The following is a 22,634-nucleotide window of genomic DNA, read 5'->3' as shown; positions in this document are numbered from 1 at the left end:
CTGGAGGAATCGTACTCCCTGATTTTAGACTATACTACAAAGCTACAGTAATCAAGACAATATGGTACTGGCACAAAAACAGAAACATAGATCAATGGAACAAGATAGAAAGCCCAGAGATAAACCCACACACCTATGGTCAACTAATCTATAACAAAGGAGGCAAGGATATACAATGGAGAAAAGACTGTCTCTTCAATAAGTGGTGCTGGGAAAACTGGACAGCTACATGTAAAAGAATGAAATTAGAACACTCCCTAACACCATACACAAAAATAAACTCAAAATGTGTTAGAGACCTAAATGTAAGACTGGACACTATAAAACTCTTAGAGGAAAACATAGGAAGCACACTGTTTGACATAAATCACAGCAAGATCTTTTTTGATCCACCTCCTAGAGTAATGGAAATAAAAACAAAAATAAACAATTGGAACCTAATGAAACTTAAAAGCTTTTGCACAACAAAGGAAACCTTAAACAATACAAAATTACAACACTCAGAATGGGAGAAAATATTTGCAAACGAATCAACAGACAAAGGATTAATCTCCAAAATATACAAACAGCTCTTGCAGCTCGATTTAAAAAAAACAAACAACCCAATCCAAAAATGGGCAGAAGACCTAAATAGACATTTCTCCAAAGAAGACATACAGATGGCCAAGAAGCACATGAAAAGATGTTCAACGTCACTAATTATTAGAGAAATGCAAATCAAAACTACAATGAGGTATCACCTCACTCCTGTTAGAATGGGCATTATCAGAAAATCTACAGACAACAAATGCTGGAGAGGGTGTGGAGAAAAGTGAACCCTCCTGCACTGTTGGTGAGAATGTAAATTGATACAGCCACTATGGAGAACAGTATGGAGGTTCCTTAAAAAACTAAAAATAGAATTACCATATGATCTAGCAATCCCACTACTGGGCATATACCCAGAGAAAACCATAATTCAAGAAGACACATGCACCGCAATGTTCATTGCAGCACTATTTACAATAGCCAGGTCATGGAAGCAACCTAAATGACCATCGACAGACAAATGGATGAAGAAGATATGGTAAATATATACAATGGAATATTACTCAGCCATAAAAAGGAACGTAATTGGGTCATTTGTTGAGACGTGGATGGATCTAGAGACTGTCATACAGAGTGAAGTAAGGCCCAAAGAGAAAAACAAATATCGTATATTAACGCATGTATGTAGAACCTAGAAAAACGGTACAGATGAACCGGTTTGCAGGGCAGAAGTTGAGACACAGATGTAGAGAACAAATGTATGGACACCAAGGGGGGAAAGCTGCAGGGGGTTGGTGGTGGTGGTGTGATGAATTGGGCCATTGGGATTGACATGTATACACTGATGTGTATAAAACAGATGACTAAAAAATATCTATATAAATAACACATCTGTAAATACAAGGCATTATTGTGACTCAGTTGCTTTCTTCATTGGTAAAATGTCTCGATTCTGAGTCTACGGATGAACTTTTGTTTGACAGTGTTCATGTGACCTATCCCTTCTTATTTACATTATGCTCTACTCCTGTTTTGATGCTTTAGACAGCTGACCCATTGGTTTCGTCGTGAGTCAGAAAAAATATTTCTTCATATACTTGCAACTAGGCTTGTACACTTGTTAATAAGAAATTCTTCTTCAAAGAAATCTGGACTAGTTATTACTGAGCAACACAAAACATATGAAAAATAACTTAAAAAATGTCAGCTCGACTCTGTCCAGAATATGGGGACAAACTGACGTGAACGGTGCCCAGCCTCTCCCCAAGGCCTCACAGAGCACAGTGTCCATGCGTGAGGTCCCAGGTGACCCGTGTCTTATCTACAGGAAGCCGTCAGCATCACCGAACCACTTGGAGGCCCAGGGAAGGTCAGACGACTTAGCACAGGGTACTAGGCACACTTGTGCTTTTCCACCGTGATGGAGGGACTGTGGTCCTGGGGGAGACAGTTTCACTGCCCACTTTTGCTCTGTTGTAGCCAGACTCAGTTTTCAGGCAGAGTCCAGCTTGTCATGTGTGGTCATCCTCTCATTCCATGTTAAGTGTCCAGGCACAGGAGACCTTCGATCATTTGATGAAAGCCCTGTCTCCCTGGAGCTGACAGCCTAGCCTTGGTGAGGTGTCACAGGCGGGGGAAGTAAGAGAGGGCATCAGTGCCTCCAGAATTATTCTTTTGACACAGATCTGAGTCGAGTAGGAGCTTCCCAGACGGTCCTGGGAGGTGAGGACGTCCTAAACTAGGAAATTGGGCTCTGGCAGCCGGGCCTCAATCCCCATCATGTGCAGTGCAGCCTATCACCATTTCACTTGTAGTCAGCTTAAGAGTTTTTTAAAAATATTTATTTATTTATATAAGACCTGTGCCAGGTCTTAGTTGTGGCATGTGGGATCTAGTTCCCTGACCAAGGATGGAATCCAGGCCCCCTGCATTAGCAGCACAGAGTCTTAACCACTGGACCACCAGGGGAGACCCAGCTTAAGACATTTTGATTTCATAAATCAGTGGTGACATTAGTAAGAGTTGTGTTTAAAGTGCTGTCTAACTTAATTTGCTGGTTCACTTTATTCTGAGGCAGGTGGTCTTTGAGGAACCAGGAGAAAGGGCAGCTACTCCTCCAGCTGCACGAGCGTGTGGTAGTCAGGTCTGGTCTCTGCCCAGCTGGTCTGTGGTTAGAGGGAAAGCGTCTGAGGGTCTGGCCTTAGGAGGGTACACGTTAGACCAGAGGCACCTCATACACTGAGCTGTGTGTTGAGGTTGAAGTATGATGTCATCAGAGTAGAAGGAAGCAACAACTTTCAAAGCAACTGAAAATAAACCTGAGCTAAGGAAAGAGGCTTATTATTCTGTAGTCATGTGTTTGTTGGACACATAAGTGGAACTGCCTCTTGGATCTCTGCTCAGCACTGTCACATTGGAGCAGTACGTGAAGTTGGCCAACCACTTACCCCTTTAATTCAGGCATCAGTTTCTACAGGAACGACCCATAAAGAAACCCTCTTCCTAGTTCTAACCCCTGTAGTGGAAGCCTTGGCAGGAAATTGACAAACAAGACAGGACAGTGCAAATGGTGCCTGAGAATATGTAGGGAATGTGACCTATGCTCATTAAAGGAGTAATTAATATGCATTAAGACGTAGTAGGAAATTAAATTCATGAATTTATTAATTCAACAATTATTTATGCCTTACTCTGTGCTCGGCAAATTCCCTGGCCTTGTGGATCTTACCCTCTAGTGAGAGACGCAGACAATAAAAAAGTAAACACGCACATTTTAAAATTATAGGTTGAAATTAGCACTATGAGGAAAGTAAACAGTGAACCATTTTTGCACAATAAGAAGCAGAAGAGTTTCATTTAGAAAGTTTGGTCGGAGGAGGCCTTTCTGAAGAGGCAACATTTATGTTGACACCTAAAGAATTTGAGGCTGGTGTAGTGGTACGGTGGTGAGCCTGGCAGGTAGAGGTGTGGGAAAGTCACAGCAGCCTGGCAGAAAAGACTGACTGCCCTCCAGGTCATGAGGTGAATCTGAGAAAACAGGCAGGGGCCTGACCGTTCCCACCCTTGCAGTCATGGTAAGAGGCTGACTTTTATCATGGGTGCAGTAGAAGGCCATCACAGGGCTTTTGAAAGAGGACAACCTGATATGATTCATGCAGAGAAGAGATGGTTGGCTCAATGGGTAGGAAATTGGACGGTGGTATTGAGAAGCAAGTCAGGAGTTACTGAGGTAACTCCTCAGTAACCTGAGGTGGCCCAGGTGAAAGATGTGATATTCTGGACTAGGAGAGGCAGCAGAAGAGACGGGAAGAGGGTGCTGGGACCCTACACACGTGTGTTATCACGGGTTCCTGGCTGGGGCAGCTCTGGAGGTCAGAAAAGTCTAGTCTCAGCTCCATGACTGATGAACTTATGTTAACCAGACCTTAGAGATCAGACATTTCTTCTCCTAAAATGATTTACAAGGTCTGACACCCTGGGTATCAGGAAATTTACTTTCTAAAACAGTTCTCCAAAAATGATGTAAAATCCTAAGGTGAAGGTTAGATGGAAAAAACCTATGCATTTGCTTCATCTTTCCATGTTCCAAGAGATCTTTTTAAATTTCGGAAAATCCTGTCTCAAAGCTTCATGTTCAAAAATGGAAGAAAGTCACCCTTAAAGGTTGTGGTTCCAACTCCCAACAGACAGCTGGGGCCAAGAGTCAAGAAAATAGCTCGTCCACAGACTTTTTTGCTTTAAAAGGATTTAAACATTGTTGTATCTTCTGCTGAGTTTGCAGAGGCTTGTAAAGGTATCTGAGCAATTATTAATTTCCCTTCAGCATTTGCTAAAAATATTTTTTGGTGTCTTAGCAAAGTTTGTCATAAAACTGTCTTGGCTAAAAATATGCTTCATGGAGTAAAGATATTTAAGATTACCTGTTAAAAATAACATCATGCAGCTTATATGAGCTGCAACTAGCTCCTAGAACAAGCTATATCTGTACCAGCAAGCCGTTATTTGGGGGTCATTTTAAATTTCTTTAGGAGCCTCTCAAACAATGTGATGGTTATAACCTGCTGGAGGAGGGGGCTAGACCTGTTAGATTTGTCCAACGCCGAATTCTTAGATTTGTGTGGACTTCTGCCGGAGCCTGGAATTTTTAGGTAGTGACAAATGCCCCCGCAGCCACCCCCCTGTGACGTCTTCCTGGCTGACTCGGAGCCCCCAGTAGAGGAGCCCACTGGCCAGACACCCTTCCTCCTGTCCACCTCGGGACTCCTCCCTCAGACACAGGGGGCGCGGGTAGTGCAGAGAAATAGAAGGTGTTCCTTCTACATTTAAAAATTTGGGATCGTGGGGTCAGTAATGAGTACTCAAAGCTAGTCGTGAGAGGTGGGGGTGGGTGAGATCATCCCCAAGATGTAGGCGTTGGTCTCTACAGCAGGTTTGCAGCTGATGGCAACATTAGACCCAGACATTGCAGCATCATTTTATTGGACAAAGAGCAGTCAACTCACTGGTTTTGCCTGCTAAAATCTGGTTAACATTTAAGAAGCAACTGTGATAAGCCGTGAAACTCAATTTTGAGTGTATGGGATGTTCACGTGCTGGGGGGTACTGTGAGCAGTGAAGCCACTTTGGAAAACAGGCTTTTCCTCAAAGGGGGCAGACTAGGGACTTCCCTGGCGGTCCAGTGGTTAGGGCTCCACGCTTCCACTGCATGGGGCACGGGTTCCATCCCTGGTCGGGGAGCTAAGATCCCACAAGCCGCAGGGAAAATTTAAAAAAAAAAAAAGAAAAAAAAGTGAGCCTAGAGCTGCCATGGGGCCCGCAGCTCCCACCACGGTCTGCGGAAGAGGCCTGTGGACATGCAGCAGTGTCACTCATGGCACCTGAACAACTCGGAGGTCTGTCCACTGAGAAGTGCATAAATAAAGCACGGCATATCCTTACAGTGGAATAGCGTTACGTGATAAAAAGAAATGAAGCACTGATACAGGCTGTAACATGGGTGCTAAGTGAAAGAAGATGGTCACAGAAGAAGACTATGTGGTGTGTTTTGATTTATATGAAACACCCAGAATTAGCAAGTATGTAGGATCTGGAAGCACATTAGCCCTTGTCGGGGGCTGGGGGCAGAGAGGAATGGAGAGTGACTGCTGATGAGGTTTCTTTGCTGGGTGGAATGTTCTAAAACTAGATGGCTGCATAGCCCTGTGGGTTAGGGTTTTGTTTTGTTTTGTTTTTTCCATTTTTTGTTTTTTTTTCTGGCTGCACCATGCGTCTTGTGGGATCTTACTTCCCCGACCCCTCCCTGGCCCTCGGCAGTGAAAGTGAGGAGTCCTAACCAGGAGACCACCAGGAAATTCCCTGTTCAGCCCTGTGAATTGTCCACTTTAAATGGGTGAATTTAATAGTACGCTAATGATATCTCAATAAAGCTTTTTTTTTTTTTTTTAAGAAAGTAAATAGAATTCTCACATTAACCACTAAGCCTAAAAGTGGACCAGGATTGAACGTCCCACCCTCAGCGGTCTGTTCAGGTTGGTCACAGTTTTGAAATCGTACATCGGTTACTTTTCTTCCTGCCTGGTCCACTCCTGGCCATTTCCCCTGTGCCCAGGGGACGTACTCAAGGAAAGCAAATCTTTTAACTACTAACATGAATAAATGAGCTAAATCAAAATTTCAGAGACAAATCTGCTGGCAAAAATTGTAAAAAATCATAGTTAATTCCAAGATCAAAAAGATCTCCATCTATTTAAATACTTAGTGATTTATAATAGCTTGACTCTGTAGTGATGAAGTGACTAGTGCTTTCCCTGTGTAAACTTCAGAGTCAGGAAACTTTAATTCATGTTAAAAATACACATACATACAGTACGTGTGTCTATTCTGAAATTACTCATCTATTCTAAATAAACTTTTTTCAAATCTAATCTCCATGGGGGGAGTCCAATCTGGGAGTCCAGATTGTCCAAGTTTTCGTAAACTGTATTTCTAATGGAGAAGAGATAAATACTTAGGGGGGAAAAAGTGGATATAATAATGGTGAAAATAAATAAAAAGGGGAAGAAGTTTGTCTGCATTTGCTATGGGGTAAAACCCCATCTCTCACTTGTGTTTCATGAGGTCTCCACCCTCTCACCAGAATGTTTCCCTACTCCTGCCCGCCGGCCCTTACCTGACATCTGAGTTCTCACTCGGGACCCTCCCCACGGGCCTCTGACCAGGTCGCTGCTTCTGCTTGTCATAAACAGTTAGGCTTAGAAACGTGAACCATGGGCAGCTGCTAGGTCAGGAGAGGAATTTTGAGTCCATGTGAAGGAAGCAGACATTTTTTGAGGCAGGGACAGACTGTTTATACGGTGCTTCCTAGCCAGTGGGCCCTCAGTGAGGACTGGCCATGCTGGTGCTGCAGAACTGGCCATGGAAGTACAGCATGGTCTGGACACGGGCATTTCTAGTCAAGTCAGGTGTCCACCATTGAACAGCTATCATAGCAAATAAGTTTCCCCCACCCTGGGTTCCTTGGTTTATGTGGAAAGCTCTTGTTTATGATTTGTTCCTCCTTAGAAGGACCTTTAGGTCATTGTCACCGTGGTCATCATCATCATTTAAGTTATTATACATGCATGATATTTCTTATATGCATATTATAATTTCATATCAAACTCAAATTCTAATGCTCTTGGAGTTTTAGGATCTATGATTTGCAATTTTTAAGAGTGATAATATTGCAGAACCAAAAAAATGAAAATCATATCATACCTAATATTGTTCCTAAAATGATGTAAGTCTTCTTTTTTCAATTTCGGCTTTCTAATGATAATATGATATTATTAGCTTATGGATACACCAGAGGTTTGTCAGCTTGCTCTTTTTTTTTTTTAACTGAAATATAGTTGATTTACAATGTTGTGTTAATTTCCGCTGTATAGCAAGTGATTCAGTTTTACATATATACATTTTTTTGATATTCTTTTACATTATGGTTTATCACAGGATATTGAATATAGTTCCCTGTGCTATACAGTAGGCCATTGTTGATTATCCATTCTCTATATAATAGTTCTAATCTGCTAATCCCAACTTCCCAGTCCTTCCCTCCCCTACCCACCCCCTTGGCAACCAGAAGTCTGTCCTCTATGTCTGTGAGTCTGTTTCTGTTTCATAGAAAAGTTCATTTGTCATATGTTAGATTCCACATGTAAGTGATATCATATGGTATTTGTCTTTCTCTTTCTGACTTTGCTTAGTATGATAATCTCTAGGTCCATCCATGTTGCTGCAAATGGCATTATTTCATTCTTTTTATGGCTGAGTAATACTCCATTGCATATATATATATATATAACATCTTCTTTATCCATTCATCTGTTGATGGACATTTAGGTTGTTTCCATGTCTTGGCTATTGTAAATAGTGCTGCTATGAACATAAGGGTGCATGCATCTTTTTGAATTATAGTTTTGTCCAGATATATGCCCAGGAGTAGGATTGCTGGATCATATAGTAACTCTATTTTTAATTTTTTGAGGACCCTCCATACTGTTTTACATAGTGGCTGCACCAAATTATGCTTGTTCTTTTTGAATGTTGTCTTATATGAAGCCCAGGAGCATTTTATTTTACTTTATTTCATTCCATTTTGATTTATTTTGCTTTTGTTTTCTGAGTAAGATTGGTAATAAAACGCTTAAGATCCCTGATACCTTGAATGCCTTTCTAAGTTTGAAAACTTTAATCAGCTTCATCTGTCATTTTATCTTGTTGAGGGATGTTGACATTCTCTGGATAATCCTTCAGCTTTCTCCCCATCGTCCCCCACAGCCCTGGCCATGCTCCACCCCCAGCTGATTACAAAGGTCGCCCCTTCCTTTAGGAACAGCGGTTATGCTGTCACCTGTGTGTCACACTCTGTTCTAGATAAAGTGTTCCTGCTCTCACGTCCCCGATCTCATTGATCTCTCTGGAGAAAGGCTGATATGTCTCCTTATAAACCCCTCCCTTGAATGATTTAAAGCTTTATGCTGAGCTGTACAGAGTCCTGTTGGGGTAGCCGTGCCTCAGAGAGGATGTGGTCGCTCTGCATTTACTAAAAGGGCATATGGTCCTCCCAGCGTGAGCTTCACCTGCCTTGTATTGTCCAGAGTTCTCTGAAGGTGCCCTGTGTCACTGCTCAGTCAAGAGAGAGGCCCGCTCTGTCCTCTGGGGACTTTGGGCAGAGGGAAAAGAGGGCTGGAGGAGGTGCTAGTGGTGCATGAAAGCCTGCGGGCAGTGCTCTCTGAGAAGCGACTGATAAGCCGGGACTTGAAGGAAGTGATGGAAGAAACCAGGGGATTTCGAGACGGAACATTCCAGACGGAGCAGCAAGTGCACAGCCCTGGGGAGAGGCTGCAATGGCTGGAACAGAGTGAGCAGGAGGAGAAAGGTAGAAGATGGCTGGGCTGTAGAGAGGGGTGCTGGGGCAGATTGTGGAGGCTGGTGGACCAGGTCAGTGAGACTTCCAGAAGGAGGCCACAAAGCAGAGCTGCTGGTGCTTGCGGGAGCGGGAGGAGAATAGACCTTTGGATTTGGGAACTTGGGGGAAACGGCGATATCACAAGAGCAGGCGTCATCATGTGATCCGTGACAGACGCCTGGTTAGATGGGCACAGAGGACGTGGAGAAGGGGATGATGGGCAGCTCTCTGGAGGGACCAGTACATGTAAAGGGTGGCAGAGAAGGAAGGTCTCGCTGGAGGGGGAGGGGGATGAGAGATATTTTTTATTTGATGGGGGGATGAACAGCATATTTTTAGCCTGATAAGAATCATCCAGTAGAGGAAAAAATTATGTGTTTTTGTTCTCCCTTAATATGTGTGTTTCCTTGATGCATTCCTGTGTTGTATCGCCCACATCTCTCTCTCGCAAGATTCTAAACCATTATGATATTAATAGCTCTGTTGTACTCTTTTTTGAGTTTTACAGGGAAGAAACGTGATAAACCCACTATAAACTAATCCCTATGTCTAATAGCCCTTGAGTTCCTGCCCCATCAAAAAAAGGTTTTTCTAGAAGAATAGGATCCAGGTTATTCACCCACATCCTCCTTGGTATTGAATTGTCAAAACAAAAACCATAGTGTGAGTACCAGTAGAACTTAAATTTGTATCTCACTAGCTATAATCAGACACTTTTCTGAACCATATGCAAAAGAAAAAAAAAAGGAATTGCTGAAATTAAGAAAATATCTTAACACAGGTGGAAATAGTAAAAAGGATGTTTGCACAAAAAATGTCAAATGTAGTAAACAACACTGGTCTCCTGTAATAAAAGAGGTACTTTGCTGTCAAATGTGATTTTATAATAGTTTTGGCCATCATGTATGACAGAAGTTCATTTTATTTACTATCATAAATTTGTGAGACCAGGAACTGTCATTTTAACCATTTTATTGAGGAAATGTAAAACATCCTCAATACCTACAGAAAGAACATGGTCATTGTTACGGGACTTAGATGAAGGGCACATCAGCTGAGCTACTTCTGTAAATTCCATGTAAATCTGGGTCTAATATAGAATTAAAATAGTATCTACTACAAGAGCCATGAGAAAAAGAAACCTTTTTTTTTAAATGAGAGATTTTAAATTAACAGTGAAAACTATGTTATCAGAGCTTTAAAATCCTAACATGTTTATGAATACAAATATTACTATTTTCAGTAACTGTTAAAAGCTTATCATCTAAGCATTTTTAAACATTCTAAATGGCACCTTCCAGATTTCTCAACTTTTTCTGATACCACGGTAAATTCCTTGTGGGAGAACATGAGAAAATGATACTCTGGTTTGACAGAATATAATTCATGGTCTTTATTTACACAGTGGAGTGTGAACATTACTGTCTAATCATCTAGTTCCTAAGGTAAATGCATCTCCCGTCTTCAGCAGCACAGAGTGTCGGCATTTCCGACATTTGTCAAAGACTCTAACCACCTACTAACTGCTGTTCAGTTGAGACCATTGGGATCTGAGATAGTGGGGGAAATGTGCTCACTGTCCTTCCGGGTTTCTCAGAGTTGTAGCCCTCTATCAGGTTAGATCACCAAAAAGCAAGGGCACAACACACTCCAAGTGTGTGCCGACTCCCCTTTCCTCAGAAACGCCTTCATTGAGTTAAAGCTTAAAATTTAGTTGCGGTTTATATTGAGGATTTGTGTTTAAAAAGAGAAAAGCCACTGGAAAAGTTTCTCTGTCTTCTGTATTTTTAGATTTTTACTGACTACAGTTCACATCCCTTATGTAGAGGGCCACCATCAAGAATTCCTCCTAGAAATTAGAATCAAGAAAATGTGCTGGTAGTTTTTTCTCCGGATGATCTTGCATGCTTTCCTTTTTCAAAGACGAACACTACAGCTCACTGTGTTTCCATTTAATACTTTTCCTTGAATAGGGTTCAGAATTTGTCCAGTTAGAGTGCTTCTCCCCAGGAGCTAGTAAAACACATGCACCCACTTTCCTAAATAGTTTCTCTTTCAAAAACCATTTTAACCTGTCACGTTTTATATGTTCAGAGTTTTAGAAAATTCAGTCTTTTAAAATTAAATGCTGCTAAACAAACAGTAAAAATAAAAATAATAAATATAAATTAATATAATGTATGTAAATATATAAATACATGATAAGTGTAAATACATAAATGTAAATAACTGTGTACATATAAATAACTAGAGGAAGATTTTGGTGGCCGTGTTTTTCGTCATCCCGTGCCTTTGCCTTGTGAGGAGGCCACACAGAGCGATGCCTATTACAGCTAGAGCTGAGCAGGTGTTGTCTGTGTCTGTCTGGATCTGCCACGTTGGTTTCTGACCCTGAGTGAGTAAACCATTTTAAGTTTCAGTTTCTTCACTGTAAAAGTTGGGTAACAGCAGTACCCACCTCACGGGGTTATTCTGAGATGTGTGTGTGTGATTTTTTGTTTTGTTTGCCTTGAAGTGAGAGCCCAGCCAGAGAACCCAGCCGTGTCCTCCAGACCCATCTTTCCTCACCTACAGCCTTTCCAAACCCAGGGGGAAACATTTCTTCCTATGGTAGCTCATCCATGAGTTACAATGTCCTACATTTGTAGAACATTAGACAGTTATCAAAGAGATGCCGACTGTAAGGAATTCATTTGACTGCTTGAATGTGTTTTCTTATGAATGAATAATTCCTGTCTTTTGACCCACCTCTACTCCGAGGCGTGGTCCAGGGGCGGGGGTCCCCAGGCTGGTCCCCGGGCTGGGGTCCCAAGGCCAGTCTCTGGGTCACCGTCCCCTGGCGAGGTTCCCCAGGCCGGTCCCTGAGGCGTGGTCCCCAGGTGGGGGTCCCCAGGCCGGTCCCCGGGCGGGGGTCGTGTAAAGCGTGGCCGCCTTGAGTCGCTGCAGCCGTGCGCTCGCTGGTTCTAACTGCGCCATCAGCCCTGGAGGCGCAGAGGCGGTTTTCTCTGAAAGAGAGAGTATCAGCGATGAAATTCAGAAATTAGACTCAAATTCAGAAATACGTGCCTGACGAAACTTCAGTTCTTTTCCCTTGCGGTGATAAGGAGCGTTGTGGTTGATTGTTTCCACTGTATTTTCAGGGGGTTTGGGGGGTTGGTGGTGAGCATCGCGGTCATAAAGGAGGGCAGGCCGAGACGGAGTCGAGTCCACAGGGCGTCTACACCTGCTTCCGTCTCTACTGGAGCCGCAAGCCAGCTCCCACCCAGCCTCCGTCCAGAGCCCCCTCCCCTCTCTTTTGGATTAGAATGGTTTCCCTGGGCTTAGTAGGCAGCCGTGGGGACTCCGCTGAGCTGGGCGGAGGAGTGGTCTGCTCTCAGGGGGTGGGTGGAGACCCATCTCCGCGAGGGAACCCCGCGCCCCTGCCCCGGCGGGCAGTGAACCCGGCCGCCCGACACTCACTTAGACCAGATTGTTACAGCTCAGTGGCAGGAGTGGCTCCCTTCTCATTCCATTGAATGAAGATAGCGTATCTGTTTTCTTAATGAGGCTGAGGCCGCCGGGTGTTTGCTCTACAAAGTAGATAAAGATTACTCGGCCGGCCTGCCGGCCACAGGGACGTGTGGTTTCTCTTATCTGTGTCTGTGTCACTGTAGCATCTCACAAACTGTCTTTACACTGAATCACATTGAACTTTTTGTATGTTTGCCTTACAGTAAATGGGTATGGGGCTTGGGAAGGAAAGTGCAGAGAAATATACATTTTTATTAGGAGAGAAATCAGAAACCACTCTCTGTTTAGAAAAACCTTTAGTATAAATGTATCCAATTGTATTAAGGACAAAATTATTATTGGAATTTAAACTAGTTTCTTTTTTTTAATTGAAGTATAGTTGACTTACATTATATTAGTTTCAGGTGTACAACATAGTGATTCAGTATTTTTATAGATTATGCTGTTTCAAGAAATTCTATGATAAAAAAATATTTTTCATTCTGTCACCTACGTTTGTCTTCTCTGTGATATAAACCTTAAAAATATTCTCAGTCTCCTGGACTCAAATTTTCTATGCTTAATAACTTCTAAGCTTAATATCTTAAAGCCAAATGAAGCTGTTACAACTGAAAATTTTTGCATGTAGGGAATAAAAATCTATATAGATGTATTGAAATTTATTTAGCTTCTTTTTAGATTACATTTACAACTTGATTTTTTAGAAGATAAATTTAGTATAAGAGTTTTCTTGAAATGTTAAGCTTTAACACATAGAGATGTTATGTTTTCCTCTGGTCATTTTTGCCCAGACAACAGTTTCAACGGAGGACTCATCTCATAGTCACATTGCTCACAAAATGCTCACTCCTTATCCTGTATTCTCTGTAGCATCACAAAATCTGTCATTACCGACTAATGGTGTCACACCTTTCTACCTTGATAAGCTTGAATTTCAGGTTTCACATTCATTCCAGCCTCACTTGACATCTTCCCAAACAAGCTGCTGAATGGGCAGGTTGGGTGGTGCGGGGTATCTTAGGATCTTCTCACCAGAGACACTGAGCGCTGAACGCTGTCCTGTCCTGCCTGACTGTGAGTCAGACTCCTGGCCGCCCTAACCTTCCAGACCCAGCTGTGGGAGGTGGAGGGCGGTGTGTGGGGGAGAAGCCCTGGCAGCTGGCAGGACTGCCTCCAGGCCCAGGAGCTGTATCTGTGTAGCTGGGACTGAACTCAGAGTGTTATTGCTCTAAATTGAGGCTCATTTAAATGAGCTTAGTTGTCTGGTTTTCCCCTCTAGAGAAGACAGGAATTTTTTAAAGAAGAGAGAGGCTCTACGTAAGGCAGATATGCTGGCACCGCGAGGAGGGATCACAACGTACCATCTTAGGAACAGACAGGGGATTTAAAACTGGCTGTGAGGTCAAGTCCAACAGAGCACAGTGTGGTGTCAGAGTGGGTGAGCTGCTGTCTACGCCTTTGGGGCCTTGAGGGAGGCCTGAGTCCGCACATCACAACAGTGATGAAGGTGGTATCAAGTAAAGGTTAAGTATTTCCATTTATTTAAGAAAGAGAAAAGTTTCATTTTTTCAAAAAGTCTATTCAAAATTGGTTATACAAAGATTGGTCCTTGTAGGGAGTGAATTTCCACTTACTGGGAATCACGCATTCATTTATCTAACTCTTTCTGACCCATTGCCAGGACAAAAGTTAAGAACAAAAAATATTTTCTCAAATTGGTCACCTACTCTGTTTGCCAAACCTGATTCCATCTGTTTTTTGGTTTTTTCCCATGATTAAATTCTCCCTTAAAAGATCAAGGAGTGCCTCATATTCTTTTATTACTTTTGGTCCTTCATTTGAGGGATAAGTGCATACTTTTGAAAAGTATTCAGCACATTGTTGTGTCTGAAGTTTTATGGACAATAAAAGATATTACACCAAAATTTAACGTAAACATCAAATTTCATGGCCATGATATATTGTTTGTATCCTTCTGTTCTGTCTACGTTTCCTGTTTTCTAGTCTCTGCTTTCTGTGTTGTTGTTTTTCCAAAACCACTAAAAGTGATGAGAGAAGAGTTTTCCTTATCATATCATTTGTTTTTGTTCATATTTTCTTTGTTGTCTAGATTTCTGGTTAGAAGTTGCAGTTGTTAGAATTAGCCTACCAAAGATGTCATCTGAAAAAATTTTACTTCCCTTTTTAGTTATCTAATAAGGTAAAATCTTTTTTTTTTTTTAGTTTATTTTATTGAAGTATAGTTGACTTACAATGTTAATTTCTGCTGTACAGCAAAGTGATTCAGTTATACATGCATATGCATTTTTATATTCTTTTCCATTATAGTTTATCATAGGATATTGAATATTGTTCCCTGTACTACACAGTGGGACCTTGTTGTTTACCCATCCTATATATAATAGTTTGCATCTGCTAATCCCAAACTCCTAAGCCATCCCTCCCTCAGCCCCCTCCCCCTTGGCAACCACAAGTCTGTTCTCTATGTCTGTGAGTCTGTTTCTGTTTTGTAGATAAGTTCATTTGTGTCATATGTTAGATTCCACATATAAGTGATATCATATGGTATTTGTCTTTCTCTTTCTGACTTTGCTTAGTATGATAATCTCTAGGTCCATCCATGTTGCTGCAAATGGCATTATTTCATTCTTTTTATGGCTGAGTAATACTCCATTGCATATATATATAACATCTTCTTTATCCATTCATCTGTTGATAGATGTTTAGGTTGTTTCCATGTCTTGGCTATTGTGAATAGTGCTGCTATGAACATAGGGGTGTATGTATCTTTTTGAATTATAGTTTTGTCTGGATACATGCCCATAAGTGGGATTGCTGGATCATACAGTAACTCTATTTTTAGTTTTTTGAGGAACCTCCAGACTGTTTCCCATAGTGACTGCCCCAATTTACATTCCCACCAACAGTGGGAAGGTTCCCTTTTCTCCGCACCTTCACCAGCATTTGTTATTTGTAGACTTTTTGATGATGGCCATTCTGAATGGTATGAGGTGGTACCTCATTGTAGTTTTGATTTGCATTTCTCTAATAATTAGCAATGTTGATCATCTTTTCATGTGCCTCTTGGCCATCTGTATGTCTTCTTTGAAGAAACGTCTTGATCTTCTGCCCAGTTTTCAGTTGGGTTGTTTGGTTTTTTATTACTGAGTTATGTGAGCTGTTTGTATATTGGAAATTAAGCCCTTGTCAGTTGCATCATTTGCAAATATTTTCTCCCAGCCAGTAGGTTGTCTTTTCATTTTGTTTATGGTTTCCTTTGCAGTACAAAAGTTTGTAAGTTTGATCAGGTCCCATTATTTTTGCTTTTATTTCTGTTGCCTTGGGAGACTGACTAATAGAGTAAAACCTTGATTAACGAACGCCCTGGCAGTCCCTTTTGTGTGAATGCAGCCACATTAAAAAGAAATCATCTTCGTGAATCATGCACAAGAGCTATGAATCCATACGCCAACCACAGACCCCTCCTAACTGGAGGTTAAACTCAAGTGCAGGCCAAGGACTGTCCCCTTCAGCCAAGCCCTGACTTCCTCCTTCCTCATGTGACTGCTTTCTCTTTATAAACGAAGTACTATCCTTCTTTTCACTCCCCTCCTCCTTTCCAAATAAGACTTGTAGGTCATTTTTGTTATTTGAAAAGTTATCACCACTGTGCCTTTTCACTTAATATCTAGTTATGAAATGAACATCTTTTTCCTACTCAGTTTAGGAAATTTTAGTGCTCATTGAATGAGGGGCGAGGCAGGAGGGAAGAGGGTTACTCAAGAGGCCTGCACTTGGAGCCGAGAACTCCTCCTGGCCCCCAGAGGGAGGCCCAAGTAGGAGGGCACTGGGGGGCCCTCTCCCTTCCGGCTTCCCTCATTATTTTTCCTCTTACTTCTGCCAACTCTGGCGGCAAGCTCACCTCCAGGGACACGTTCTTTTTTCCCGGCCAAAGTGTGGGGAAAATGTCTTGTTAGAGTTTTGTTGAAATAAAATTGGCCTTCGGAAGAAGCAGCATTTGCTAGGAGACTTAGGGTGGCTGGGCCCCAAGGGGACTGCAGGGAGCCCATTCCTGCGGTTTGGGGTCGTGACCCGGGGGTTCACGGCGTTGCCTCGAGGGGGCGGGAGCGCCGGGGTCCCGGGGCGCGGTGTGGGGAACCACCGCCTCGGTTCTGGGACGCAGCTTCTCCCGGTGTCGCCCACGGGCGCCCACATCAGATCAGACTCTCCCAGTGCTGCCTCCGAGCGCGTCCTGTCGGGGGAGGGGGGGGGGCTACGGTGGGGGAGCAGAGACACCTGACCCAGAACAGGCACGCGGGGGCCCGGGAGCTGCGTTTTATCTGATTCTCCGTGATTCCTCTGCTCCTGACTTTGAGCGACCGCTCGGGAGCCATGTGCGGGAGACATGTGCGCGGCCGGGGTCTGGGGACGCAGGGACCACTCGCCCCGGTTGGACAGGGAAGCAGCGGGGCGGGGGAGCTCTGGCCTCGGTGGCGGGTCCCAGGCAGCAGGGTCCCCGCGGCACCCCCAGGTTACTCTGTACAAGCCCTCTCCCCTCACCCTCAGCCCCATTTCCCCTTCCAAGAAAAGTATGGAAAATTAAGATTTCTCTTTGAAACGAAGCTCAGCTGTCGACCTGCCTCCGAAGGATTTCAGGAACCCCACCCGCCAACCCCAGGGTCCCCTCGGGGCACAGACCCCGAACCCGGCGCTGGGCTCTGAGCGCCCCAGCCTCTGTGGGCACGGGCCTCTCCCCTGCCAGACGCCGGGCTTAAGTGTCCTTAGCCCGGTGCCCAGGCACTGCGAGGGCTCCCTGACCACTCTCTCTAGCTCTCCTTGTGTCTGCTGTGGGAATGGTTGGACTTGTTTTTGTGTAAAATTTAATATGTTTGTATTAGACTCAGCTTCCTGTGATACTTAGAAAAAACTGTTTTAAGAACAAAATAAGTAAGATAGTGAGAAAATTAAGATGCTTTGGTGATTTATAAACTTGTGAAGTAGATTTTTTTTTTTTTTTTGGCTGCATTGGGTCTTCGTTGCTGTGCATGGGCTTTCTCTAGTTTCAGCGAGCGGGGCTACTCTTCGTTGCGGTGAGCAGGCTTCTCACTGTGGTGGCTTCTCTTGTTGCGGAGCACGGGCTCTAGGCATGCGGGCTTCAGTAGTTGAGGCACAGGGGCTCTGTAGTTGTGGCTTCCAGGCTCTAGAGCGCAGGCTCAGTAGTTGTGGCGCATGGGCTTAGTTGCTCCACGGCATGTGGGATCTTCCCGGACCAGGGCTCGAACCTGTGTCCCCTGTGTTGACAGGCGGATTCTTAACCACTGTGCCACCAGGGAAGCCCCATAGATTTTTTAAAATGTCACAAAACGCTTTAAAGAGCTCCAAGTAAATTTAAAAGGGGATCTACTGTATTTTTTCTAACTGCTAAAAAAAAAAAAGTTTTCCTTAATTTCTTGTCCAAATATTTCAACTTATATTAACTGGTAGTTATTTCAGACGAAGATGGGAACTCTGCAATCCTTAGTTTGTTATAATGTGTTTGTATTCAAATGTTTGGAGAAAAGATTAAAGGCAAATTTATGGCTTGGGAAGAAAGTAGTAGAAGTGGTTAACAATGGATTGTCTTCTGAACTGTCATCATTTTCTGGAATTACTGACATTAGCAACTCAGCAGGCATTTTACGTCCAAAAGGAGTTACTTTGATCTGCCATGCTTTACTGTGAGCTGCAACAGTAACCTCATAGCTGCTGTACTCCATGATTTGTTTCCTTCTGTTGTTTAAAAACAGGGGTTCTTTCAACTGCATAAGAGATGAATTCTATCATTAGAACTTTTACCATCAGGCTCAAGAAATGTATTTAAAACTCATTTCTTCCAGGAAACAGGTTTCAAGATCTAAGTCTTTTATTAAGATAAGTCACGGCTTTTTCAGTTTCTCCAGAAATACTCTATTTTTAATTCCCGAGGAAAACCACAGTAATAAAAACAAATTAACCTAATAGGTTATTTTCTTTCTTATGGCACCTATTTTTATTAATAGAATTCCAGTTTACAGATTTCTTACTATTTGTTTAGTTAAAGCAATCATTCGTAACATTTTACAGTATTTTATAAAGAACTTTTTTTTATATATAAATATGTCTGTTTATAAAGTCATGGACTGATATTTTTTTTTTTTTAACATCCTTATAGGAGTATAATTGCGTTACTATAAAGAACTTTTAAAGTAAAACTTTTTGGACCTTTGCAGCAGCTCTGTGTGATCTTCTTAGTGATGCTGTTCTGCATTATCGAGCCCTTGTCCTTCCTGAGGGACACAGAGGGCAGAGCGAGCAGACGTTACCCAGCGTCAGACAGCAGAGCCAGACTTGCTGCACAATCTCCCTCCCCATGACGTCCTCTTTTAACTGTTCCTCTGGTAAACTCAACACTGTTTACCCTTGGAGCATGTGTTTAAAAAGAAATCCTAGACGCGTTCAAACATTACTGCTCACTCTCTATTTTCTGCTTTCGAATGACTCATTCCCATGCTTGATGAAGCTCAATTTTTAAAAAACCGCCCCAAGTATTCATTGCACAGACTTCCATGCCTGGGGAAACGCAATGTGGAAACTGAACCCGAGACCGTTTTAAATAAACATATGAGTTTTTATATGGTACTGCTTATTTAGTTATTTAATGCTTCTGATTTATGTAATAGTGCCAGCCCCATTTATGTAATGGAGGCAAGCTCAGCACCCTCACCTGAAAATGAAGGATATTTCTTTACTTTCCTCCTGAATGTAAGACTCCGTTAGTATAGGATAAAGTGTAGCCTAAAAATATAAATGTGCTGTATTCTATTCCATTCCACATCCTTTGATTCCAAGTTAAGAACCACTAGGTGAATTCGCCTCTAGCTCTAACATTCTGTTTTTAAATCAAATAGCGGGTGACATTGTGGTATGTGGTATTATTTTTCTCTAATAAATCACCTGCTATAGGTGGATTTTAGTGAGCTTTCTAAATCTTTGTTTAAATTGTGTGTTTTCTACCCCACCCAGAGTAAAAGAAGCTGAAGAGGTGTGTAGGCAGAAAAAGGGAAAATCACTTTATAAAATAAAACCAAGACATGACTCTGGAATTGTAAGTATTTATTCTGTTTTCTTAACTTGTGATTTTCTTTGGCTTTTAAGCACTCTTTTTTCAATATATACAAATTCATCTAATAATATTTTAATTATTTTCCTCTTAAGTTTGAACAAATAATGAGCCTCTGACTTAAAGAATCTCCTTCTCCTTCTGCCTTTAATCAGGCCCCAAAGGCTAAAAGCATCTCAGCGTTCAGCGTTCAAAGACTAACAATTAAGATAAATCCACTGAGGGGGTGCACGTATGTGTGTGGGGTTGCTGGCAGAGTTGGGGACCATCGTTCACTTTCCTCATCACACACGGGTCACAGCACAGCTGTTGTAATTGGATGAGCACCCTTGGGATCTAACACATGAAATGCCAGGTGCAGTGTTGTCCTTTGCCGGGACCAGGGCTCAGGCTTTGCGGAGTCGGCTGCCCAGCGGCTGTCAGCCCACAGCCCGAGTGTAACAAGCCAAGGTGTTCCCTCTTTGTCCGCTCTCCCCTTCAAAATAAAATGCCAAGTTGTGCCCCCAGAGAGGAAAGGGTGGTGGAAATGACGAGTTTTCCCTTGCGATACTGTCAATGTTTTGCTGAGTGTTCGAGGGGTTGTCATTTGACCCCACAGAGTAAGTAAATGATGATGTTTTAGGCCTTAAAATAGGAGCAGTTTGAATTGAGTTAGTCTAATACAGTCTAAATGGAAGATATTCAAATAACCCAAATTGGAATACGATTAAACAGCTTTATTTAGAAAAAGTTAGAAATTATATCTTCATTTAAAAGATATTTTCCTTTCAGTTCTCTGTATAAAAATCTTATGTAACAACAAGTATTATATTATGGTTTGGTTTATGTTCTGTCTTTTTGATGAAAGTACAAACTTGAAGTACGTGTATAGAATGAGCAGGAAGAGTTATTTATTAACCACAATTACGGTATTATAAGGATAGAAGAGAATTAAATCACATTAACCATGAGATGAAGCCTCGATTCAATTTTCACATTTATGTATTTGCACACATAAATATGAGAAAATGAGAAAGGTGAGCTGGTATTCTTTCATGTCAGTTAGAAGCTAAATTTTCAAAACTTTTTTTTTCTCAAAAACATTCAGTGATTTGTCTTAGTGAAAATTCTAAAAGATAAAACAGATTCTACTTCTATTTTTTTTCCTTTACGACCTTGTGGATCTTTAACCTTTTTTCAAAGAATTTGATCCAAATGAAAAGACCTTGTTTGGGCTATTCTAAACGCCATACATTTTTTAAAGTTCTTCCTTCTAACTATAACTCTTCCCTGGTGCATTTACTTTCAGAAAGCGAAAATAAGCATGAAAACCTGAACAACGAAAAGCAGAACGAAAATGAGTCCCTGCAGCCACTTCCACAGAATTCAGCCGACCTGAGGGCAGGAAGGAAACTCATCATTTTGATCACTTTTCTTCTTGGCCTCTTGCATAATCTCTGTGTTTTCCAGACAGTTCACTGATTGTTGAATTCTACCGTATATTAAAAAAAAACAAACAAACAAAAAAACAAAAGCAGTAGGCCAGTGGAGAATGTGACACCTTTTCTTTTTGTAAAAGTTTATGGTATTTTACCGATAGACCAAAACAGCATGTGTAAGAGGCAGTATCTGCATTAATTCTGAACATGCTAAACAGTAACCTCCAATTTACTGATGTGCAAATAGCCCTGTTACAGTGAAATACGTTCCTTTCTACTGACGACCAGTACTCCACGTCACTGTATTTAGAGTTATGGTTAAAATGTTATTTCTAGTGAATTGTTTGTATCAGTTTCACGTCTACATATAAATTTTCTATTTTGAAATCGAAGTACCATTTATATATGTCATAGTCAAGGCTTTCCCAGCTCTTGGGTTGGTCTCTGTAACTATATATTTGTGAAAGAAGATTATCATTTTTTTTTTACTCATCAGATAATGAATAGAAAAGAATATAGCAAAAGGAAAACCCTTCCTATAAATCATTTAAAATAAGCAGGAATCAGAAATGAGGGTGTTTATCAACTATGTCCTTTGGGACCTTACATAAAGCCAATCTGCAGCAAAGGTCAATTAAACCAAAGTTGTGCCTCTCTGTACTTTTACCATTGCCCTTCACAAAGAAAATGACACAATACTTTTAAGGAATTTAAATAAATGATGCTCATAAAATTGTCAAACATGACTAACTGTTGGCAAAAAAAGAGTAACTTTTAGATGGATTGGCATCTACCTAGAACTTGTTAATGAAACCCAGCTGCCTGAGTATTGTGACCTGATTGGGGTTGTCTTTATGTGTTATGGCAGTTGATTAAAAACTATGAAATGAGTATGCAAGGATTTATGATCTAAAGGAGCCTAGGAAAAGATTTTATTTTAGTTTGAGAGGAAAAAAGTAAATCTTCCACTCTCTCTGAAAGTATTTTAAAGTCAGCTCCTGATGTGTTGTGATGGTTTTGTCTAACATTAATAGATATTTTTAAAAATTCTTTTAATGATATGTTTTGGGGTACAGCTGTGAATAAAGGGGAGAATGTGTTGCTAATGCAAACCAATTATGGAATCAACTTAAAAAGAAACTCTGAATCATAACTATGTTTGTATTTATGTAGAGTACGGTCCTTAGCTTTCAATCTGTAGTCGACATGCACAGACACAGTAGTGGCTCTCGGGTTGCTGTTCTGCTGTTCTGCTGTCTCCTTCGGCCCCTCCATGTGTACATGACTTTCTTCAATGATATAATAGGGCATTTAACAGAGATCGCTATGTGCAATACTGTATTTAGTGTTTCTATTTTAATTTTTCTAGGATGTTAATTTATATGAAAATAAAATGAATAATAAAAGAGTTCTGTGCCTATTGTGTATGTATCACCTAAAGATACTTGCAAAATACTTACCATGGGGGCGGAATTAAGTTAGATCGTCTATGTCTGAAGATCTTTTTTTTATTATTATTAATTTTTAAAAAATAAATCTATTTTATTTATTTTTATTTTTGGCTGCATTGGGTCTTCGTTGCTGCTCGCGG

At 41.6% G+C, this 22,634-nt stretch overlaps 1 protein-coding gene across 1 annotated transcript in view; it reads left to right on the top strand.

Annotated features, from left to right (window-relative positions):
• Positions 1 to 21,434, top strand: part of FMN2 (formin 2) — a 294,117-nt gene extending 272,683 nt beyond the window's left edge. Inside the window, exons 15-16 of the mRNA XM_059899583.1 lie at positions 19,529 to 19,610; positions 20,914 to 21,434. Coding sequence (XP_059755566.1) covers positions 19,529 to 19,610; positions 20,914 to 20,940 — 109 coding nt within the window. The 3' untranslated portion in view covers positions 20,941 to 21,434. The remainder of the gene's footprint in view (positions 1 to 19,528; positions 19,611 to 20,913) is intronic.
• Positions 21,435 to 22,634: the final 1,200 nt, after the last annotated feature.

This window comes from Balaenoptera ricei, chromosome 16 (genome assembly GCF_028023285.1).
Source record: "Balaenoptera ricei isolate mBalRic1 chromosome 16, mBalRic1.hap2, whole genome shotgun sequence".
Taxonomy (NCBI): Eukaryota; Metazoa; Chordata; class Mammalia; order Artiodactyla; family Balaenopteridae; genus Balaenoptera; species Balaenoptera ricei.
This window is presented reverse-complemented; position numbering and strand designations above follow the sequence as displayed.